Source organism: Pelophylax lessonae (genome assembly GCF_965119305.1).
Source record: "Pelophylax lessonae genome assembly, chromosome: 3".
In the NCBI taxonomy this organism is placed as follows: domain Eukaryota; kingdom Metazoa; phylum Chordata; class Amphibia; order Anura; family Ranidae; genus Pelophylax; species Pelophylax lessonae.
Window position 1 is genome coordinate 46574527 of NC_138770.1, and position 19922 is coordinate 46594448.

The window sequence follows — 19922 nt, forward strand, 5'->3', positions numbered from 1 at the left end:
CAAAACATCAGAACTTGTGCACAGTACCACTATACACAAGTTCAGATGTTTTTTCTGACTACAAAGAACCCAAAAAAATGCCTTCTATTAAACCGGCAAGGTGTTACAGCAGAGAAGCCATATTCCTGTGCTTAAAGTTTTCTAATACAAACGATCTTTTTTTTATGGTTCTGGACATGCTACAGAGCTGAAACTTCACATGTACACTTTTTAGACCCCCCAGATACTAAATCCAAAGTAAAAATCAAAAAATCTCTTTTTTTTTTTTTTAATTTTTCAATAATTGGCTTTTTTATCAAAAATGACAATTTTTAAGAACTTTTTTTTGTGTGATTTTGTGTCTGGGGGGTCTAAAAGGTGTACCTGTGAAGTTTCAGCTCTGTAGCATGTCCAGAACCAGAAAAAAAAAGGATTGTTTGTATTAGAAAACTTTGAGCACAGGAATATGGCTTCGCTGCTGTAACACCTTGCCGGTTTCAAAGCAGGCATTTTTTTGGGTTCTTTGCAGTCAGAAAAAACATCTGAACTTGTGTATAGTGGTACTGTGCACAAGTTCAGATGTTTTGCCTGCCTCCAAAACCCCCCAAAAAATGCCAGCAAAAACACACCTGGGCATTTTTTTTTTTTAAGCTAGCGTTTTTTTTGGCATTTTTTGGGGTTCTTTTGAGGCAGGCAAAACATCTGAACATGTGTATAGGGGGTATATATAGGCATATATGTCTGAATATATACCCCTAGACATATATAGGTGTGATAGTAGCAGAAATATATTACTGTAAATGATTTCATTAGCGCAAGCATTTATTTCTGCTACTGTAAAATGAGGAGTTCCGCGCAAGTGGATTTAATTAAACTAAAGGCTGCAGCCTACCCCAAAATATAGGTAAACTATATCTAAAGATGTAAAGGTCGGTAGGGTATGTTGGCGCTGCCTATACAAATATATGGGAGTGAAAATATTGGCAGTATATAAGAATAAATAGATAAAAAAATGTTTTTAAATTAAATCAATCAATAGTGTAAAAGACTTAAAAAAGGAAAAATAGTCCTCATAAATACCAAATGTGCCAAGCAATGGAACAAATAAATATAATGCAAACAGTACTAATAAATTGGATATCCAATAAATAGGATATATCTTAAATAAATCTAAACCAATATTATCAGATGCATATAATATATAAATTAGTGTTAATGGTGTTGTAAGTGAATAAATAAGATATATTTAAAATATATCCAAACCAATATAACCAATAAATAAATATAGCAAGTATTAAGTGTATACAAACTCAATTAAAGTGACTAGTGCAATATATAATGTAGCCACTAGGTGCCAGTGTATATATGAAAAAGGGGATGTCCAAGTGATATATCTAGTATATAAAGTGCAAGTGACAAGGAAATGGTGCTAGGTGAACTAGAAATAGCAAAAAATCCAATAAATGTGTGGATATACTAATACAACACGTAAATTATTTCATAAAAACTATGGAAGGTGAACCAGTGACATAAATGGACCTAAATAGTGCCAATATATATATCTGGTAGATGGTAAATTGTTCTATATAGGAAAGTCCACAGATTATAATTAATGCGATGGTCTTCCAGGAAACTGCTGCACTTTTCCTGGAAGACCATCGCATTAATTATAATCTGTGGACTTTCCTATATAGAACAATTTACCATCTACCAGATATATATATTGGCACTATTTAGGTCCATTTATGTCACTGGTTCACCTTCCATAGTTTTTATGAAATAATTTACGTGTTGTATTAGTATATCCACACATTTATTGGATTTTTTGCTATTTCTAGTTCACCTAGCACCATTTCCTTGTCACTTGCACTTTATATACTAGATATATCACTTGGACATCCCCTTTTTCATATATACACTGGCACCTAGTGGCTACATTATATATTGCACTAGTCACTTTAATTGAGTTTGTATACACTTAATACTTGCTATATTTATTTATTGGTTATATTGGTTTGGATATATTTTAAATATATCTTATTTATTCACTTACAACACCATTAACACTAATTTATATATTATATGCATCTGATAATATTGGTTTAGATTTATTTAAGATATATCCTATTTATTGGATATCCAATTTATTAGTACTGTTTGCATTATATTTATTTGTTCCATTGCTTGGCACATTTGGTATTTATGAGGACTATTTTTCCTTTTTTAAGTCTTTTACACTATTGATTGATTTAATTTAAAAACATTTTTTTATCTATTTATTCTTATATACTGCCAATATTTTCACTCCCATATATTTGTATAGGCAGCGCCAACATACCCTACCGACCTTTACTTATTTCTGCTACTATCACACCTATATATGTCTAGGGGTATATATTCAGACATATATGTCTATATATACCCCCTATACACATGTTCAGATGTCATGTCTGACATCAAACATGTCCTCAAAAAAGCACTGGCAGTGGCAGCCCCTGCAGCATAAAAAATGCTTGGCTGGTGAGAAGCCACATTCCTGTCCCGAAGCAACTCAGAGAAATGATCATTTCTCTATAGCGGTCACCCTGCTATGGAAGGGTTTTGTCACCCTGCCATAGCAGTCACTGCCAGTTAACCCTACACTACACTACGGTCCCCTGACACTTAACACTTTCCCTACAGAAACTAAATTTTTGAAGCTAACTTAAGTGTAAAGCAGCACTCTAACTACACTAGATATCCCTTTCCTCACACTAAAAATAGCTAAATGACACTTTTAAAGTAAAATTAATAGAACTGCTTCCACTCTCTTCCATGTCCAGTATAACAATGCTGGGAATATGGCGGGGGCAATCTTATATACTGGGGGGCGTATTCACTAATGATTGGTCTAGGGACCCCCTAGTCACTCCAATCACATTCCTAGCATTCTCCTGCCCCCTCAATTGGCTTTTGCTAATGGTTCTGGTCCAATCACGGGCTTTTAAAGCCCATTTCCTGAAGCATTGCATTTTGGGCGGTTCTGGTTGCCGAATTCCGAACTTTTTGGGCAAAAAGTTCTAAATTCGGCCGAACCTCGAACACCCAATGTTCGGGCCGAACCGATGGTGGACCCGAACCGTTCGATCATCCCTAGTTAGGATTAGTGTTGAGGTTAAAGTTAGGCTAGTTGAGTTAGGGGGTTAAGATTAGGGTTAGGGACAGTTTTAGGGTTAGAGTTAATGTTGGATTTAGGATAAGACTTTGGGTTAGGAAGCTAGGGTCGGTGGGTTAGGGTTATAATTGGAGCTAGAATTAGGGTTAGAGAATTGGGAATAATATAAGGCTTAGGGTTAGATTAGGGATTAGGATGAGAGTTAGGCTTAGAATTAGGGATAGAGCTAGGGTTAGGATTGATGTGGGAGCTAGGGGGTTAAAATTAGGGTTAAAATTGAGAATTTAATTAGGGTTAGTTTTATGGTTAGGGGTTAAGGTTGGAATAAGGGTTACAATTTTGTTTAGGGAGTTAAGATTAGTGTTAGGGTTAGTGTTAGGGCTATAATTAGCACTACAGTTAGAAGAATAGAGTTAGGATTAGAATTATAGCTAGGGGGTTATATTTAGGGTTAGGGATTATGGTTGAAGTTAGAATTTGGGTTAAGGAGTTAGGGATAAAGTTAGGGTTAGGGGGTTAAGGACAGTTTTAGGGTTAGAGTAAGGGCTGGATTTAGGGTTAGAATTTGGGTTAGGGAGTTAGGGTTAAAGTTGGAGTTAGAATTAGGGTCAGGGAATTGGGGTTAATATTAGATTTAGAGTTAGGTTTGGGGTTTAGGGTTGGAGTTAGGGTAAGGGAGTTAGGGTTAGAGTTAGAGCTAGCGTTAGATTTAGGATTAGTGTTAGTGCCAGGGGGTTATAGTTAGAAATGGGGGTTGCATTCGAGTTAGTTAGGGTTGGAAGTATGATTATATTTTGGTTCAGGGAGTTAAGAATAGAGTTAGAGTTGCCGTTACGGGGTTAGACTTAGAGTTAGGGCTAGAATTAGGTTTAGGGAGTAGGGGTTAGTGTTAGGCTTAGATTTGGGGTTAGGGTTAGAGATAAGGTAAGAATAAATGTTGCAGAGCTAGGGTTAGAATTAGGGTTAGGGAGTTAGGATAAGTGTTATGAGGTTATGGTTAGTGTTGGGGCTAGGATTAGGGTTAGGGAGTGATGATTAGTGTTAGGTTTAGGGCTAGAGTTAAGGTAAGAATAAATGTTTCAGAGCTAGGATTAGAGTTAGGGTTAGATAGTTAGGATAAGTGTTATGATTATGAGGTTAGGGTTAGTGTTGGGGATAGGATTAGGGTTAGGGAGTGATGATTAGTGTTAGGTTTAGGGCTAGAGTTAAGGTAAGAATAAATGTTACAGAGCTAGGGTTAGAGTTAGGGTTTGGGAGTTAGGGTATGTATTATGAGGTTTGGGTTATAGTTGGGATTAGGATTAGGGTTAGGGAGTTACGATTAATGTTAGGCTTGACATTAGGGTTTGGGGGTTAGGGTTAGAGTTAAGGTAAGAAAAAATGTTACAGAGCTAGTTTTAACGTTAGGGTTTGGGAGTTAGGGTAAGTGTTATGAGGTTAGGGTTATAGTTGGTGGTAGGATTAGGGCTAGGGAGTTATGATTAGTGTTAGGCTTAGAGTTAGGGGGTTAGGGTTAGAGTTAAGGTAAGAATAAATGTTACAGAGCTAGGGTTAGAGTTAGGGTTAGGGAGTTAGGGTACATGTTATGAGGTTAGGGTTATAGTTGGGGTAAGGATTAGGGCTAGGGAGTTATGATTAGTGTTAGGCTTAGAGTTAGGGGGTTAAGGTTAGAGTTAAGGTAAGAATAAATGTTACAGAGCTAGGGTTAGAGTTAGGGTTAGGGAGTTAGGGTACGAGTTATAAGGTTAGGGTTATAGTTGGGGTTAGGATTAGGGTTAGGGAGTTACAATTAGTGTTAGGCTTAGAGTTAGGGGGTTAAGGTTAGAGTTAAGGTAAGAATAAATGTTACAGAGCTAGGGTTAGAGTTAGGGTTAGGGAGTTAGGGTACGTGTTATGAGGTTTAGGTTACAGTTGGGGTAAGGATTAGGGTTAAGGAGTTATGATTAGTGTTAGGCTTAGAGTTAGGGTTAGGGTTGGAGTTAAGGTAAGAATAAATATTACAAAGCTAGGGTTAGAGTTAGGGTTAGGGAGTTAGGGTAAGTGTTATGAGGTTTGGCTTATAGTTGGGGTTGGGGTTAGGGTTAGGAAGCTACGATTAGTGTTAGGCTTAGAGTTAGGAGTACATTAAGGGTTATGGAGGTAGGGTTAGAGGTTTGTGTTAGGGTTAGAGAGGTAGAGTTGGGGTCAGGTTTAGTGTTAGGGTTAGAGGTTAGGGTTAGTGTCCAGGAATCCAGATGACCTCAGAAATGATATAATTGGGATTTCCCATGTGACCACAATGTGGGAATACCGAGACTACATTACACTGCTGACTTCCCCTCTACAGATATAGGAAAGTGATTTGCAGAATGATCAGGTTATGATTAGTTCAGCCTTTCAGGATAGAGCTAAAAGGAGATTGAATTTGCCACTGATACTGGTTTAACCACCCACAACTGGCAGAGCACCTTTCCACAAGGCCACATTTCAAGGAGTGAAGTTCCCAGACTGTAAACTCTATTTAGACTGTATTGGTGTAATATGTGGGCGGCAAAATAGTCCTATTTGTATGTCTCACCTTTGTATCTCTTTATAAATTGCCACTCGGCTCCAACAGGAAAGATCCCCCTTGTGGTACTCTGCAGAGTCAGACCACTGCACCCTGTGTGACACGCCCCCTGCTGTATCGGACCTGCAGCTCCTCAATCGGCTACCTTAGCTGTTGTGGTGTGACTCTGCAGAGTACCACAAGGGGGGGGCTCTTTTCTGATGGAGCTGGAAGACATTTTAATTAAAATATGGAAACAAATACAAAAAAATACTGAGAGATCTGCAGTGTCTGTATAGTGCAGCCTTTCTCAACCTTTTTAACATGGAAGAACCCTTGATATAACTTTTTGGCTCCATGGAACCCCTGCTAATAATAATTATATTTACATCTCACAATACATTAGTGTGATGGTCAGTGGGATAAATGCTTCTTATATTTCTGGTCATTGGGAATAATCCCTCCTTTACAGTAGCTAAAAAGATCATTGGTGTCACTGGTCTAATAAGAATGTAGCAGTATTTCCAGGCATTTGGCCTGATGTGCGTCTGCCATGGTTTCCGGTGACACCTTCAGCCCATTTAAGCTGAATATCCAAGTGTGAGATTTGAGTCAAGGACCAATCCGGCATCTTTGGTTTGTTTTGTTTATTTGATATTGGGGATGGGAGTAGGGAATGAGTGGGATACTCCTCTGGCTCAACTAGGTACAATTGGACACTTTGGAGAAAAAATCTTTCCGCTCTGTCTTGACGCCGGCTGGATGCCGACCAACGCTTGCTGGCGCTTGAAAAACACTGACTTGCTGTACAGATGCTCTGGTTAGCTCAAAAGTCCCGAACACTGCTCCCTCCAGTCCTTCCTGACTGAGGTAGCTTCTGTATACTGCTTCTGCAACTCTCAACACTGTATACTGCCCACTGTACACTTTAACACTTCAGGGCCCAACCGCTGGCGCCCCCTCTGTAGTTCAGTGTCCTCTCACTAGGCACCCCCTCTACACTTCAGTGTCCTCTCACTAGGCACCCCCTCTACACTTCAGGGTCCTCTCACTAGGCACCCCTTCTACACTTCAGGGTCCTCTCACTAGGCACCCCCTCTACACTTCAGGGTACTCTCACTGGGCACCCCCTCTACACTTCAGGGTCATCTTACTAGGCACCCCCTCTACGCTTCTGGGTCCTCTCACTAGGCACCCCCTCTACACTTCAGGGTCCTTTCACTAGGTACCCCCTCTACACTTCAGGGTTCTCTTACTAGGCACCCCCTCTATGCTTCAGGGTCCTCTCAGTAGGCACCCCATCTACACTTCAGGGTCCTCTCACTAGGCACCCCCTCTACACTTCAGGGTCCTCTCACTAGGCACGCCCTCTACGCTTCAGGGTCCTCTCACTAGGCACCCCCTCTACACTTCAGGGTCCTCTCAATAGGCACCCCCATTACACTTCAGGGTCCTCTCACTAGGCACCCCCTCTACACTTCAGGGTCCTCTCAATAGGCACCCCCATTACACTTCAGGGTCCTCTCACTAGGCACCCCCATTACACTTCAGGGTCCTCTCACTAGGCACCCCCATTACACTTCAGGGTCCTCTCACTAGGCACACCCTCTACGCTTCAGGCTCCACACACTGGTATCCCCTTTGCTCTTCAGGGTCAACACTGGCACCCCCTTTACACTTGCTCCTACACCGGCTAGCTAGCTCCTGGATCCCTCTGACCTTCACCGGAGTGGTCCCCTCTCTCTAGGCAGACCCCCAGGGGCAGTTTGCAGTACTCACGACTGGGAATGCCTTCCTGAAACTGGACCCCTCTCTGCTCCACTGGTCCTCGGCACACCGGATCCTCTCTGCAGCTCAGCTTAGCTCTCTGTCCCCTCAGGCAAGCCGCCTTGGACACCCGATTCCTCTGACAGGAGGAGAGATAGCCATACTCTCCCCCCTGGGACTCTGCTTCCCGCCAAAGACACTGCGTCATGTGCTCCCCTCAAACTTATACCCACTCCCAAAATGCTGTGCGGCAGAATCTGCCTTTCTGGGGTAGATACAGGCCTGAGTGTGCCATTGGCTGGGGTTCCTCCCCTGCCCAATGAGAACCCTCTCATGGAGCACAGTGGGGAGACTCCCCAATCTCAACAGCCACACCTGGGAGACATGACAGTCCAGCTGAAAATCATTGCCCTGCTGATAATCAGACAAGGCCCACTATACTTACATACCTTGCAGGGTGCTACAAGAAGAAATTGCTTATTGCTCAAGCAACCCCTAGAAACTTCTGGAGGAACCCTAGTTGAGGAACCCTCATGTAGAGAGTTATTAATCCCCAGTCATTAATGGGGCCCCACAGTAACTGACCTCTCTGGGGCCCCTTAGTGGAGTAGGTCAGCAGCAGAGAAGGAAGTAGATTGTGAGGTTTTCCACCCTGAAATAACTCATAGTGCTCCAAATACCAGACATATCTACTAAATTCTCTGCATATTCTGCCCACACTTCCTTCATTTCGTCCGGGAAAGAACAGTCAGTAACTTGATATGTATTTCGAGAAAAATTCCCCTCCCTGACCTGCGACACATAGCTGACATTACCTTATCTATACAAAGGACGGAGAGAACAAAACACCTTCTCTATCGTTATAATCAGGTTATACGTTGTTCTCATTCTCTGGAACTATGAGGAGCAAATATGAAAATAAACCAATCTTCAACACCAAACACATGGCATTATTGTATCTCTGCCATTTACAGTAGATGTCTCTTGCCTTTCTGGCCTTTCTGATCTACATGATGAGAATGCAACTGTGTAGTGAAGGTCAAAATTCCTGATTTCACCCTGTATGTTAAGATCATTAAAACCAGAGGATCAACATGATACCCCCTCAACACTCTGAATGTACCCTGAGGTGTTCCAGCCTCCAAACACCAGTGTACTGTTGTACTGGGGACCTTGGAGGCCATGCCATCTTTGCAGCAGAGAAATAAAAAAATTGTATGTTGTCTGAGCTGCAGAGAATCTTATGACTACTCACAAAAAAATCTTATGACTACTCACAAAAAACCTACAGACCCCACCCTCAAAAGACCCCACCCAGTTATAAGGAATAATAACCAGGCACAGGGTACATATAAAGAATGATACCCAGGCACAGGGCACTTATAAGGAATGATACTTGGGCAAAGGGCACCTAAGGGGAATGATACCTGGGTACAGGGCACCTATGGTGAATGATACCTGGGCAGAGGGCACCTATGGTGAATGATACATGGGCACAGGGCACCTATGGGGAATGATACCTGGGCAACTATAGGGAAAGATTCCCTGATACAGGGCACCTATAGGAGAAGAGTCCCTGGTACAGGGCACCTACAGGGAAAGATTCCCCAGTACAGGGCACCTATAGGGAAAGGTCCCCCGGTACAGGGCACCTATAGGGAAAAAATCCCAGATACAGGGCACCTATAGGGAAAGATTCCCTGGTGCATGGTGCCTATAGGGAAATATCCCCTGATACAGGGCACCTACACGGAAAGATTCCCTGGTACAGGGCACCTATAGGGAAAGATTCCTTGGTACAGGGCACCTATAGGGAAATATTACCTGGTACATGTCACCTGTGGGGAATTATACCTGGGCACAGGGCACCTAAAGGGAATGATACCTGGGCACAGGGCACCTATAGAGAAAGATCCCCTGGTACAGGGCACCTATAGGGAAATATTCCCTGATACAGGGAACCTATAGGGAACTAGTGCCTGGTACAGGGCACCTATAGGGAACGATTCCCTGGTACAGGGCACCTACAGGGGAAGAGTCCCTGGTACAGGGCACCTATAGGGAAAGATTCCCCAGTACAGGGCACCTATAGGGAAAGATTCCCTGGTAAAGGGCACCTATAGGGAAAGATTCCCCAGTACAGGGCACCTACAGGGAAAGATCCCCTGGTACAGGGCACCTATAGGGAAATATTACCTGGTACATGTCACCTATGGGGAATGATACCTGGGCACAGGGCACCTATAGGGAATGATACCTGGGCACGGGGCACCTATAGAGAAAGATTACCTGGTACAGGGCACCTATAGGGAACGATTCCCTGATACAGGGCGCCTATAGGGAAATAGTGCCTGGTACAGGGCACCTATAGGGAACGATTCCCTGGTACATGGCACCTATAGGGAACGATTCCCTGGTAAATGGCACCTATAGGGGAAGAGTCCCTGGTACAGGGCACCTATAGGGAAAGATTCCCCAGTACAGGGCACCTATAGGGAAATATTCCCTGGTACAGGGCACCTATAGGGAAAGGTTCCCCAGTACAGGGCACCTATAGGGAAAAATCCCCTGGTACAGGGCACATATAGGGAAAGATTCCCAGGTACAGGGCACCTATAGGGGAAGATTCTCTGGTGCAGGGCGCCTATAGGGAAATATTCCCTGATACAGGGCACCTACAGGGAAAGATTCCCTGGTACAGGGCACCTATGGGGAAAGATTCCCTGGTACAGGGCACCTATAGGGAATGATTACCTGGTACATGTCACCTATGGGGAATGATACCTGGGCACAGGGCACCTATAGAGAAAGATTCCCAGGTACAGGGCACCTATAGGGAAATAGTGCCTGGTACAGGGCACCTATAAGGAAATAGCGCCTGGTACAGGGCACCTATAGGGAAAGATTCCCTGGTACAGGGAACCTATAGAGAAAGATCCCCTAGTACAGGGCACCTATAAGGAAATATCCACTGATACAGGGCACCTATAGGGAAAGAGTCCCTGATACAGGGCACCTATAGGGAAATATCCCCTGATACAGGGCACCTATAGGGAAAAATTCCCTGGTAAATGGCACCTATGGGGAAAGATTCCCTGGTACAGGGCACCTATGGGGAATGATACCTGGGCACAGGGCACCTATGGAGAATGATACCTGGGCACAGGGCACCTATAGAAAAAGATTCCCTGGCACAGGGCACCAATAGGGGAAGATCTTCTGGTACAGGGCACCTATAGGGAAAGATTCCCAGGTACAGGGCACCTATAGGGAAAGATTCCCTGGTGCAGGGCGCCTATAGGGAAATATTCCCTGATACAGGGCACCTACAGGGAAAGATTCCCTGATACAGGGCACCTATAGGGAAAGATTCCCTGGTGCAGGGCGCCTATAGGGAAATATTCCCTGATACAGGACACCTACAGGGAAATAGTGCCTAGTACAGGGCACCTATAGGTAAAGATCTCCTGGTTCAGGGCACCTATAGGGAAAGATTCCCAGGTACAGGGCACCTATAGGGAAAGATTCCCTGGTGCAGGGCGCCTATAGGGAAATATTCCCTGATACAGGGCACCTACAGGGAAAGATTCCCTGATACAGGGCACCTATAGGGAAAGATTCCCTGGTGCAGGGTGCCTATAGGGAAATATTCCCTGATACAGGGCACCTACAGGGAAATAGTGCCTAGTACAGGGCACCTATAGGGAAATATCTCCTGGTTCAGGGCACCTATAGGGAAATATCTCCTGGTTCAGGGCACCTATAGGGAAGGGTTCCCTGATACAGGGCACCTATATGGAAAGAGTCCCTGGTACAGGGCACCTATAGGGAAAAATTCCCTGGTACAGGGAACCTATAGGGAAAGATCCCCTGGTACAGGGCACCTATAAGGAAAAATCCCCTGATACAGGGCACCTATGGGGAAAGAGACCCTGGTACAGGGCACCTATAGGGAAAGATTCCCTGGTACAGGGCACCTATAGGGAAAGATTCCCTGGTAAGTGGCACCTATGGGGAAAGATTCCCTGGTACAGGGCACCTATGGGGAATGATACCTGGGCAAAGGGGACCTATGGGGAATGATACCTGGGCACAGGGCACCTATAGAGAAAGATTCCCTGGTACAGGGCACCTATAGGGGAATAGTCCCTGGTACAGGGCACATAGCGGCAAAGATTCCCTGGTACAGGGCACCTATAGGGAAATATTCCCTGGTACAGGGCACCTATATAGAAAGATTCCCTGGTACAGGGAACCCATAGGGAAAGATCCCCTGGTACAGGGCACCTATAAGGAAAGATTCCCTGATACAGGGCACCTATAGGGAAAAAGTCCCTGGTACAGGACACCTATAGGGAAAGATTCCCTGGTACAGGGCACCTATAGGAAAATATTCCCTGGTACAGGGCACCTATAGGGAAGGATTCCCTGATACAGAGCACCTATAGGGAAAGATTTCCTGGTAAGTGGCACCTATGGGGAAAGATTCCCTGGTACAGGGCACCTATGGGGAACGATGCCTTGGCATAGGGCACCTATGGGGAATGGTACCTGAGCACAGGCACCTATAGATAAAGATTCCCAGACACAGAGCACCTATAGGGAAAAAGTCCCTGGTACAGGGCACCTATAGGGAAAGATTCCCTGGTACAGGGAACCTATAGGGAAAGCTTCCCTGGTAGAGGGCACCTATAGGGGAGGATTCTTTGATACAGGGCACCTATAGGGAAAGATTACCTGGTACAGGGCACCTACAGGAGGAGATTATTTGATAAGGGTACTTATAGGGAAATATTCCCTGGTACAGGGCACCTATAGGGAAAGATTCCCTGGTACAGGGCACCTATAGGGAAAGATTCCCTGGTAAGTGGCACCTATGGGGAAAGATTCCCTGGCACAGGGCACCTATGGGGAATGATACCTGGGCAAAGGGCACCTATGGGGAATGATACCTGGGCACAGGGCACCTATAGGGGAATAGTCCCTGGTACAGGGCACATAGCGGCAAAGATCCCCTGGTATAGGGCACCTATAAGGAAAAATTCCCTGATACAAGGCACCTATAGGGAAAAAGTCCCTGGTACAGGACACCTATAGGGAAAGATTCCCTGGTACAGGGCACCTATAGGAAAAGATTCCCTGGTACAGGGCACCTATAGGGAAGGATTCCCTGATACAGGGCACCTATAGGGAAAGATTTCCTAGTAAGTGGCACCCATGGGGAAAGATTCCCTGGTACAGGGCACCTATGGGGAATGATACCTTGGCATAGGGCACCTATGGGGAATGGTACCTGAGCACAGGCACCTATAGATAAAGATTCCCTTGTACAGGGCACCCATAGAGAAAGATTCCCCGACACAGAGCACCTATAGGGAAAAAGTCCCTGGTACAGGGCACCTATAGGGAAAGGTTCCCTGGTACAGGGAACCTATAGGGAAAGCTTCCCTGGTAGAGGGCACCTATAGGGGAGGATTCTTTGATACAGGGCACCTATAGGGAAAGATTACCTGGTACAGGGCACCTATAGGGAAAGATTCCCTGGTACAGGGCACCTATAGGGAAAGATTCCCTGGTACAGGGCACCTATAGGGAAAGATTCCCTGGTACCGGGCACCTATGGGGAATTATACTTGTTTTGTATTTATTAACCAGTTGAAGACACGGTGCATATTACATATGCCCAAAAAACGTAATTCGAGTTTACAGGGCATCTATAGTCCACCTTGTCCATCTGCTTGATTAGTTGTGTGGTGGGTGTTTCAGTAGGAGTCAGAGGGACAGCAGTACACTGATATTCCCAATGATTAGTTGTGTGTGTGTGTGTGTGTGTGGGGGGGGGGGGGGGGGTGAGCAGAAGGCAGAGGGACAGCGGTACACTGATATTCCCAATAATTAGTTGTGTGTGTGTGTGTGTGTGTGGGGGGGGGGGGTGTTAGCAGGAGGCAGAGGGACAGCGGTACACTGATTTTCCCAGTGATTAGTTGTGTGTGTGTGTGGGGGGGGGGTGAGGGGGTTGTAAGCAGGAGGCAGAGGGACAGCAGTACACTGATATTCCCAGTGATTAGTTGTGTGTGTGGGTGGGTGTGGGGGGGGGGGGCGGAGGGGGTTGTAAGCAGGAGGCAGAGGGACAGCAGTACACTGATTTTCCCGGTGATTAGTTGTGTGGTGGGTATTTCAGCAAGAGGCAGAGGGACAGCAGTACACTGACTTTCCCACTGATTAGTTGTGTGTGTTTGTGGGGGGGGGGGGGGGGTGAGGGGGTTGTAAGCAGGAGGCAGAGGGACAGCAATACACTGATTTTCCCGGTGATTAGTTGTGATGGGCATTTCAGCAGGAGGCAGAGGGACAGCAGTACACTGATTTTCCCGGTGCTTAGTTGTGATATGTTTCAGCAGTAGGCAGAGATACAGCAGTATACTGATCCTCCCAGTGAAGAGCTGTGCAGGGGGGAGTGTCAGAGGGATATAGAACTCATTGATCTCAGAGAATACCTAGATGAGTGGGAGGAGACAGACTGTACCTGCATTAAAGGCCGGCACGCACTCCGCCGCCTCCATTATCGCCATCATTCCCAGGGTCCTCCAGCCCAGAATGTAGAGGTTGCCCTTCTTCTGTAGACTGCCAAAATGGAGAGCAGTGAGTCAGAACTGATATATATATATATATAGATGTTCTTGTCTGAACAATTATAATAAATTATTAAAATTATGTAAAAAGAATGTAACATGCAATGATATCATTTGTCAGAATGATTAGGATGAGCTCTATTGCCATCTTGTGACCACATATAGGAAGTGCAAATGTAATGATGTCCTTGGTCTGTAATGCAGCAGAATGATTCATTTGAACTCTATTGCCATCTTGATGCCACATATAGGAAGTGCAAGTATTATGATATCATTGCTCTGTAATACAACCATAAGTTCTGCTGCCATCTTGTGGACACCTATGGGAAGTGCACATTTTTGTGATACTAATGCTCTCTAATAGAACGGAATATGTCACGTGAGCTCTGCTGCCATCTGGTGGCCACGTATAGAAAGTGCACGTTTTATGACATTGCTCTGTGATAGAATGGAATACGTAACATGAGCTCTGCTGCCATCTTGTGGCCATGTATAGGAAGTGCACTTTCTATGATATCGTTGCTCTGTAATACAGCCATGAGCTCTGTTACCCTCTTGTGACCACCTATAGGAAGTGCACATTTTTGTGATATCATTGCTCTGTGATAGAATGGAATGTGTCACGTAAGCTCTGCTGCCATCTTGTGGCCATTTATAGGAAGTGCACTTTTTTAAAAAAATCCAAGCTCTGTGATAGAATGGAATACATCACGTAATATGTCACGTAAGCTCTGTGCACATTTTTGTGTAATCATTGTTCTGTGATAGAATAAAATACGTTACGTGAGCTATGCTGCCATCTTGTGGCCACCTATACGAAGTGCACTTTTTTAAAATCATAGCTCTGTGATAGAATGGAATATATCATGTGAGCTCTACTGCCATCTTGTGGCCACCTATAGAAAGTGCATTTTTAAAAAAATCAAAACTCTGTGATAGAATGGAATATGTCACGTGAGCTCTGTGCACATTTTCCTGAAATCATTATTCTGTGATAGAATGAAATAAATCACATGAGCTCTGCTGCCATGTTGTGGCCACATATAGGAAGTGCACTTTTTATGATATCATTGCTCTGTGATAGAATGGAATACTTAACATGAACTCTGCTGCCATCTTGTGGCCATGTATGGGAAGTGCACTTTTTATGATATCATTGCTCTGTAATACTGCCATGAGCTCTGTTGTGTCCCTCTTGTGACCACCTATAGGAAGTGCACATTTTTGTGATATCATTGCTCTGTGATAGAATGGAATGCATCACGTAAGCTCTGCTGCCATCTTGTGGCCATTTATAGGAAGTGCACTTTTTAAAAGTCATAGCTCTGTCATTGTGATAGAATGAAACATGTCACGTGAGCTCTACTGCCATCTTGTGGCCATTTATAGGAAGTGCACTTTTTTAAAATCATAGCTCTGTGATAGAATGGAATATGTCATGTGAGCTCTGCTGCCATCTTGTGGCCACCTATAGAAAGTGCACTTTTTTTTAAATCAAAACTCTGTGATAGAATGGAATATGTCACGTGAGCTCTGTGCACATTTTCCTGAAATCATTATTCTGTGATGGAAGGAAATACATCACATGAGCTCTGCTGCCATCTTGTGGCCACGTATAGGAAGTGCACTTTTTAAGATATCATTGCTCTGTGATAGAACGGAATACTTAACATGAACTCTGCTGCCATCTTGTGGCCATGTATAGGAAGTGCACTTTTTATGATATCGTTGCTCTGTGATAGAATGAATTACTTAACATGAACTCTGCTGCCATCTTGTGGCCATGTATAGGAAGTGCACTTTTTTATTATATCATTGCTCTGTAATACAACCATGAGCTCTGTTACCTTCTTGTGACCACCTATATAGGAAGTGCACATTTTTGTGATATCATAGCTCTGTGATAGAATGGAATATATCATGTGAGCTCTACTGCCATCTTGTGGCCACCTATAGAAAGTGCATTTTTAAAAAAATCAAAACTCTGTGATAGAATGGAATATGTCACGTGAGCTCTGTGCACATTTTCCTGAAATCATTATTCTGTGATAGAATGAAATAAATCACATGAGCTCTGCTGCCATGTTGTGGCCACATATAGGAAGTGCACTTTTTATGATATCATTGCTCTGTGATAGAATGGAATACTTAACATGAACTCTGCTGCCATCTTGTGGCCATGTATGGGAAGTGCACTTTTTATGATATCATTGCTCTGTAATACTGCCATGAGCTCTGTTGTGTCCCTCTTGTGACCACCTATAGGAAGTGCACATTTTTGTGATATCATTGCTCTGTGATAGAATGGAATGCATCACGTAAGCTCTGCTGCCATCTTGTGGCCATTTATAGGAAGTGCACTTTTTAAAAGTCATAGCTCTGTCATTGTGATAGAATGAAACATGTCACGTGAGCTCTACTGCCATCTTGTGGCCATTTATAGGAAGTGCACTTTTTTAAAATCATAGCTCTGTGATAGAATGGAATATGTCATGTGAGCTCTGCTGCCATCTTGTGGCCACCTATAGAAAGTGCACTTTTTTTTAAATCAAAACTCTGTTATAGAATGGAATATGTCACGTGAGCTCTGTGCACATTTTCCTGAAATCATTATTCTGTGATGGAAGGAAATACATCACATGAGCTCTGCTGCCATCTTGTGGCCACGTATAGGAAGTGCACTTTTTAAGATATCATTGCTCTGTGATAGAACGGAATACTTAACATGAACTCTGCTGCCATCTTGTGGCCATGTATAGGAAGTGCACTTTTTATGATATCGTTGCTCTGTGATAGAATGAATTACTTAACATGAACTCTGCTGCCATCTTGTGGCCATGTATAGGAAGTGCACTTTTTTATTATATCATTGCTCTGTAATACAACCATGAGCTCTGTTACCTTCTTGTGACCACCTATATAGGAAGTGCACATTTTTGTGATATCATTGCTCTGTGATGGAATGGAATGCGTCACGTAAGCTCTGCTGCCATCTTTTGGCCATTTATAGGAAGTGCACTTTTTTTAAAAATCATAGCTCTGTGATAGAATGGAATACGTCACGTGAGCTCTGCTGCCATCTTGTGGCCACCTACAGAAAGTGCACTTTTTTAAAATCAAAGTTGTGTGATAGAATGGAATATGTCACGTGAGCTCTGTGCACATTTTTGTGTAATCATTGTTCTGTAAAATAATAAAATACGTCACGTGAGCTCTGCTGCCATCTTCTGGCCACCTATAGGAAGTGCACTTGTTTAAAATCAAAGCTCTGTGATAGAATGGAATACGTCACATGAGCTCTGTGCACATTTTTGTGAAATCATTGTTCTGTGATAGAACGGAATACGTCATGTGAGCTCTGCTGCCATCTTCTGGCCATGTATAAGAAGTGCACTTTTTATGATATCATTGCTCTGCAATACAGCCATGAGCTCTGTTACCCACTTGTGGCCACCTATAGGAAGTGCACATTTGTTATATCATAGCTCTGTGACAGAATGGAATATGTCACATGAGCTCTGCTGCCATCTTGTGGCCATGTATAGGAAGTGCATAGGTAATAATATCATTGCTCTGAAATACAGCCATGAGCTCTGTTACCCTCTTGTGGCCACCTATAGGAATTGCACATTTTTGTGATATCATCGCTCTGTGCTAGAATGAAATACGTCACGTGAGCTTTGTGCACATTTTTGTGTAATCATTGTCCTGTGATAGAATAAAATACGTTACGTGATCTCTGCTGCCATCTTGTGGCCACCTATAGGAAGTGCACTTTTTTAAAATTAAAGCTCTGTGATAGAATGGAATATGTCATGTGAGCTCTGCTGCTATCTTGTGGCCACCTATAGAAAGTGCATTTTTTTTTAAAAATAAAAGCTCTGTGATAGAATGGAATACGTCATGTGAGCTTTGCTGCCATCTTGTGGCCATATATAGGAAGCGCATATGTAATGATATCATTGATCTGTAATACAGCCATGAGCTCTATTACCCTCTTGTAGCCACCTATAGGAAGTGCACATTTGTGATATCATTGCTTTGTGATAGAATGGAATACTTGATGTGAGCTCTGCTGCCATCTTGTGGCAACGTATAGGAAGTGCCCATGTAATGATGTCTTTGCCCTATAATGCAACCATGAGCTCTTTTACCCTCTTGTGGCCACCTATAAGAAGTGCACATTTTCTGTTTCAAATATTTTTCTGAAAGAAACAAAGGTTTTGGAAAAACGGTACAAGTTGGGTTGCAAGATGTACACATAATCAGTAAGTACCATGACTAGTATGAATACAATACAATGTGATAAGGGTGAAGTCATTGAGAAGAACATGTTAGATCTGGGGGGGTCGTAGGCATCGATAGTAATGTAGGGGATGGAGTGTAGGAGGAGTATGGGCATAACGCAAGACTCGCAATTATGTTCAGATAATCAAAGGGAGTAGCTGTTTGGCACCCCAACGGGGGACTCTACCAAAGAGCTCAAGAGTTCCGGGAGACTGTAGGTTGTAGAGAGCAAGGAAGCGCACTGGGGATGATAGTAAAGTATGAGAGTAAGCGGGGGAAGAAAAAAAAAGGGGGGGGGGAGAAGACGAGAAAGGTGTGGGGGGAAGGAGGGGGGGGGGAGTCCACATTTTATGATATCATTGCTCTGTGATACAATAAAATACTTCATGTGAGCTCTGCTGCCATCTTGTGGCCACGTATACAAAAGTGCATATGTAATTATATCATTGCTCTGTTATACAGCCATGAGCTCTGTTTCCCTCTTGTGGCCACCTATAAGAAGTGCACATTTTATGATATCATTGCTTTGTAATAAAATGGAAAGCTTTGCATGAGCTCTGCTGCCATCTCATGACCACCTAAAGGAATTGCAGAGTGCTGGGTACACACCTGGTGGCAGACTGCTTGAGCAACGCAGCTATTTTCTTGCTGTGGGCGTAGGTCACCTTGTGCGCCCTCTCGTATGTTCGCAGGATTTCCAACAAACACCTGAAAAGGAAACACACGAAAAAAAAAAGGCTTAATCCTATCCTCAGAGGCTATCGTCAGAGATCTTGTATAGGTCACACGTTTTACATTTCCTTTATTAGTAGTTTAAAAAAAGCCTTTTGTGTACACCTCTCTGATTTAGTTTCACTTTGTGACAGTGGGCTTACTTTCCCTGACTTCATAGCTAAGCCATGCCCAATGCCATTATCTTTGTCCAACAGTGGCTGCTGAGGGGTGATGGCTGAGTGTTCCTTTCCGCCTCTATCATGCATTTTTATGTGTTTTTGATGCTTCAGTAATGCTTTGTTGAAGCTTAAATGAAGCTTAGCTAATGCCCTGTGTGTGTGTGTTGAGTTTCTATTTGTTTTAAAGTGGCCCAGTAGAACCCCGGCTTAGTAGTAGAACCACTCAGCAGATCCCACAGCTTATTACTACCCCTGTTCAGCAGACCCCAGCTCATTGCTACCCTTGTTCAGCAGATCCCTAGCTTCTTAGTACCCTTACTCACTAGATTCCCATGCTCAATAGAACCCAAGCTCTACTGATGCCCCACTTAATAGTACCCTCAGCTCTGCTGATCCCCCTCTCAGTAGTAACCCCCTAATTTTGCTGATCTTCGGCTCAGTAGTGCCCCCAGGTCTGCTGATCCCCCGCTCAGCAGTCGCACCCAGCTCTGCTGATCCTCCTCTCTCTCTAGTCTCCGCATCCCTCCCGCTATATAGCTTCCATGCTACACACCACGTGTGACAATACTAGTTTCTTCTGCTCACGTCTGACAGCTCTACTGATCCTTGGCCAGGCTATTTAAAAAAATGTGTCCAATGCCACATTTTGAAGAAAGTGTAAACGAGCTCCCACCATGAGTGGCTAG

General features: G+C 43.9%; 1 protein-coding gene across 2 annotated transcripts in view; it reads right to left on the reverse strand.

Moving 5' to 3' along the window:
- The window catches only part of GCKR (glucokinase regulator), a 77134-nt gene that overhangs the window by 23613 nt on the left and 33599 nt on the right, over window positions 1-19922 (reverse strand). For both annotated transcript variants that reach the window (XM_082249033.1, XM_082249032.1), the window contains exons 12-13: window positions 18953-19051; window positions 13951-14048 (exon numbers count right to left, since the gene is read on the reverse strand). In XM_082249033.1, the coding sequence (XP_082105159.1) occupies window positions 13951-14048; window positions 18953-19051 (197 nt within the window). The remainder of the gene's footprint in view (window positions 1-13950; window positions 14049-18952; window positions 19052-19922) is intronic.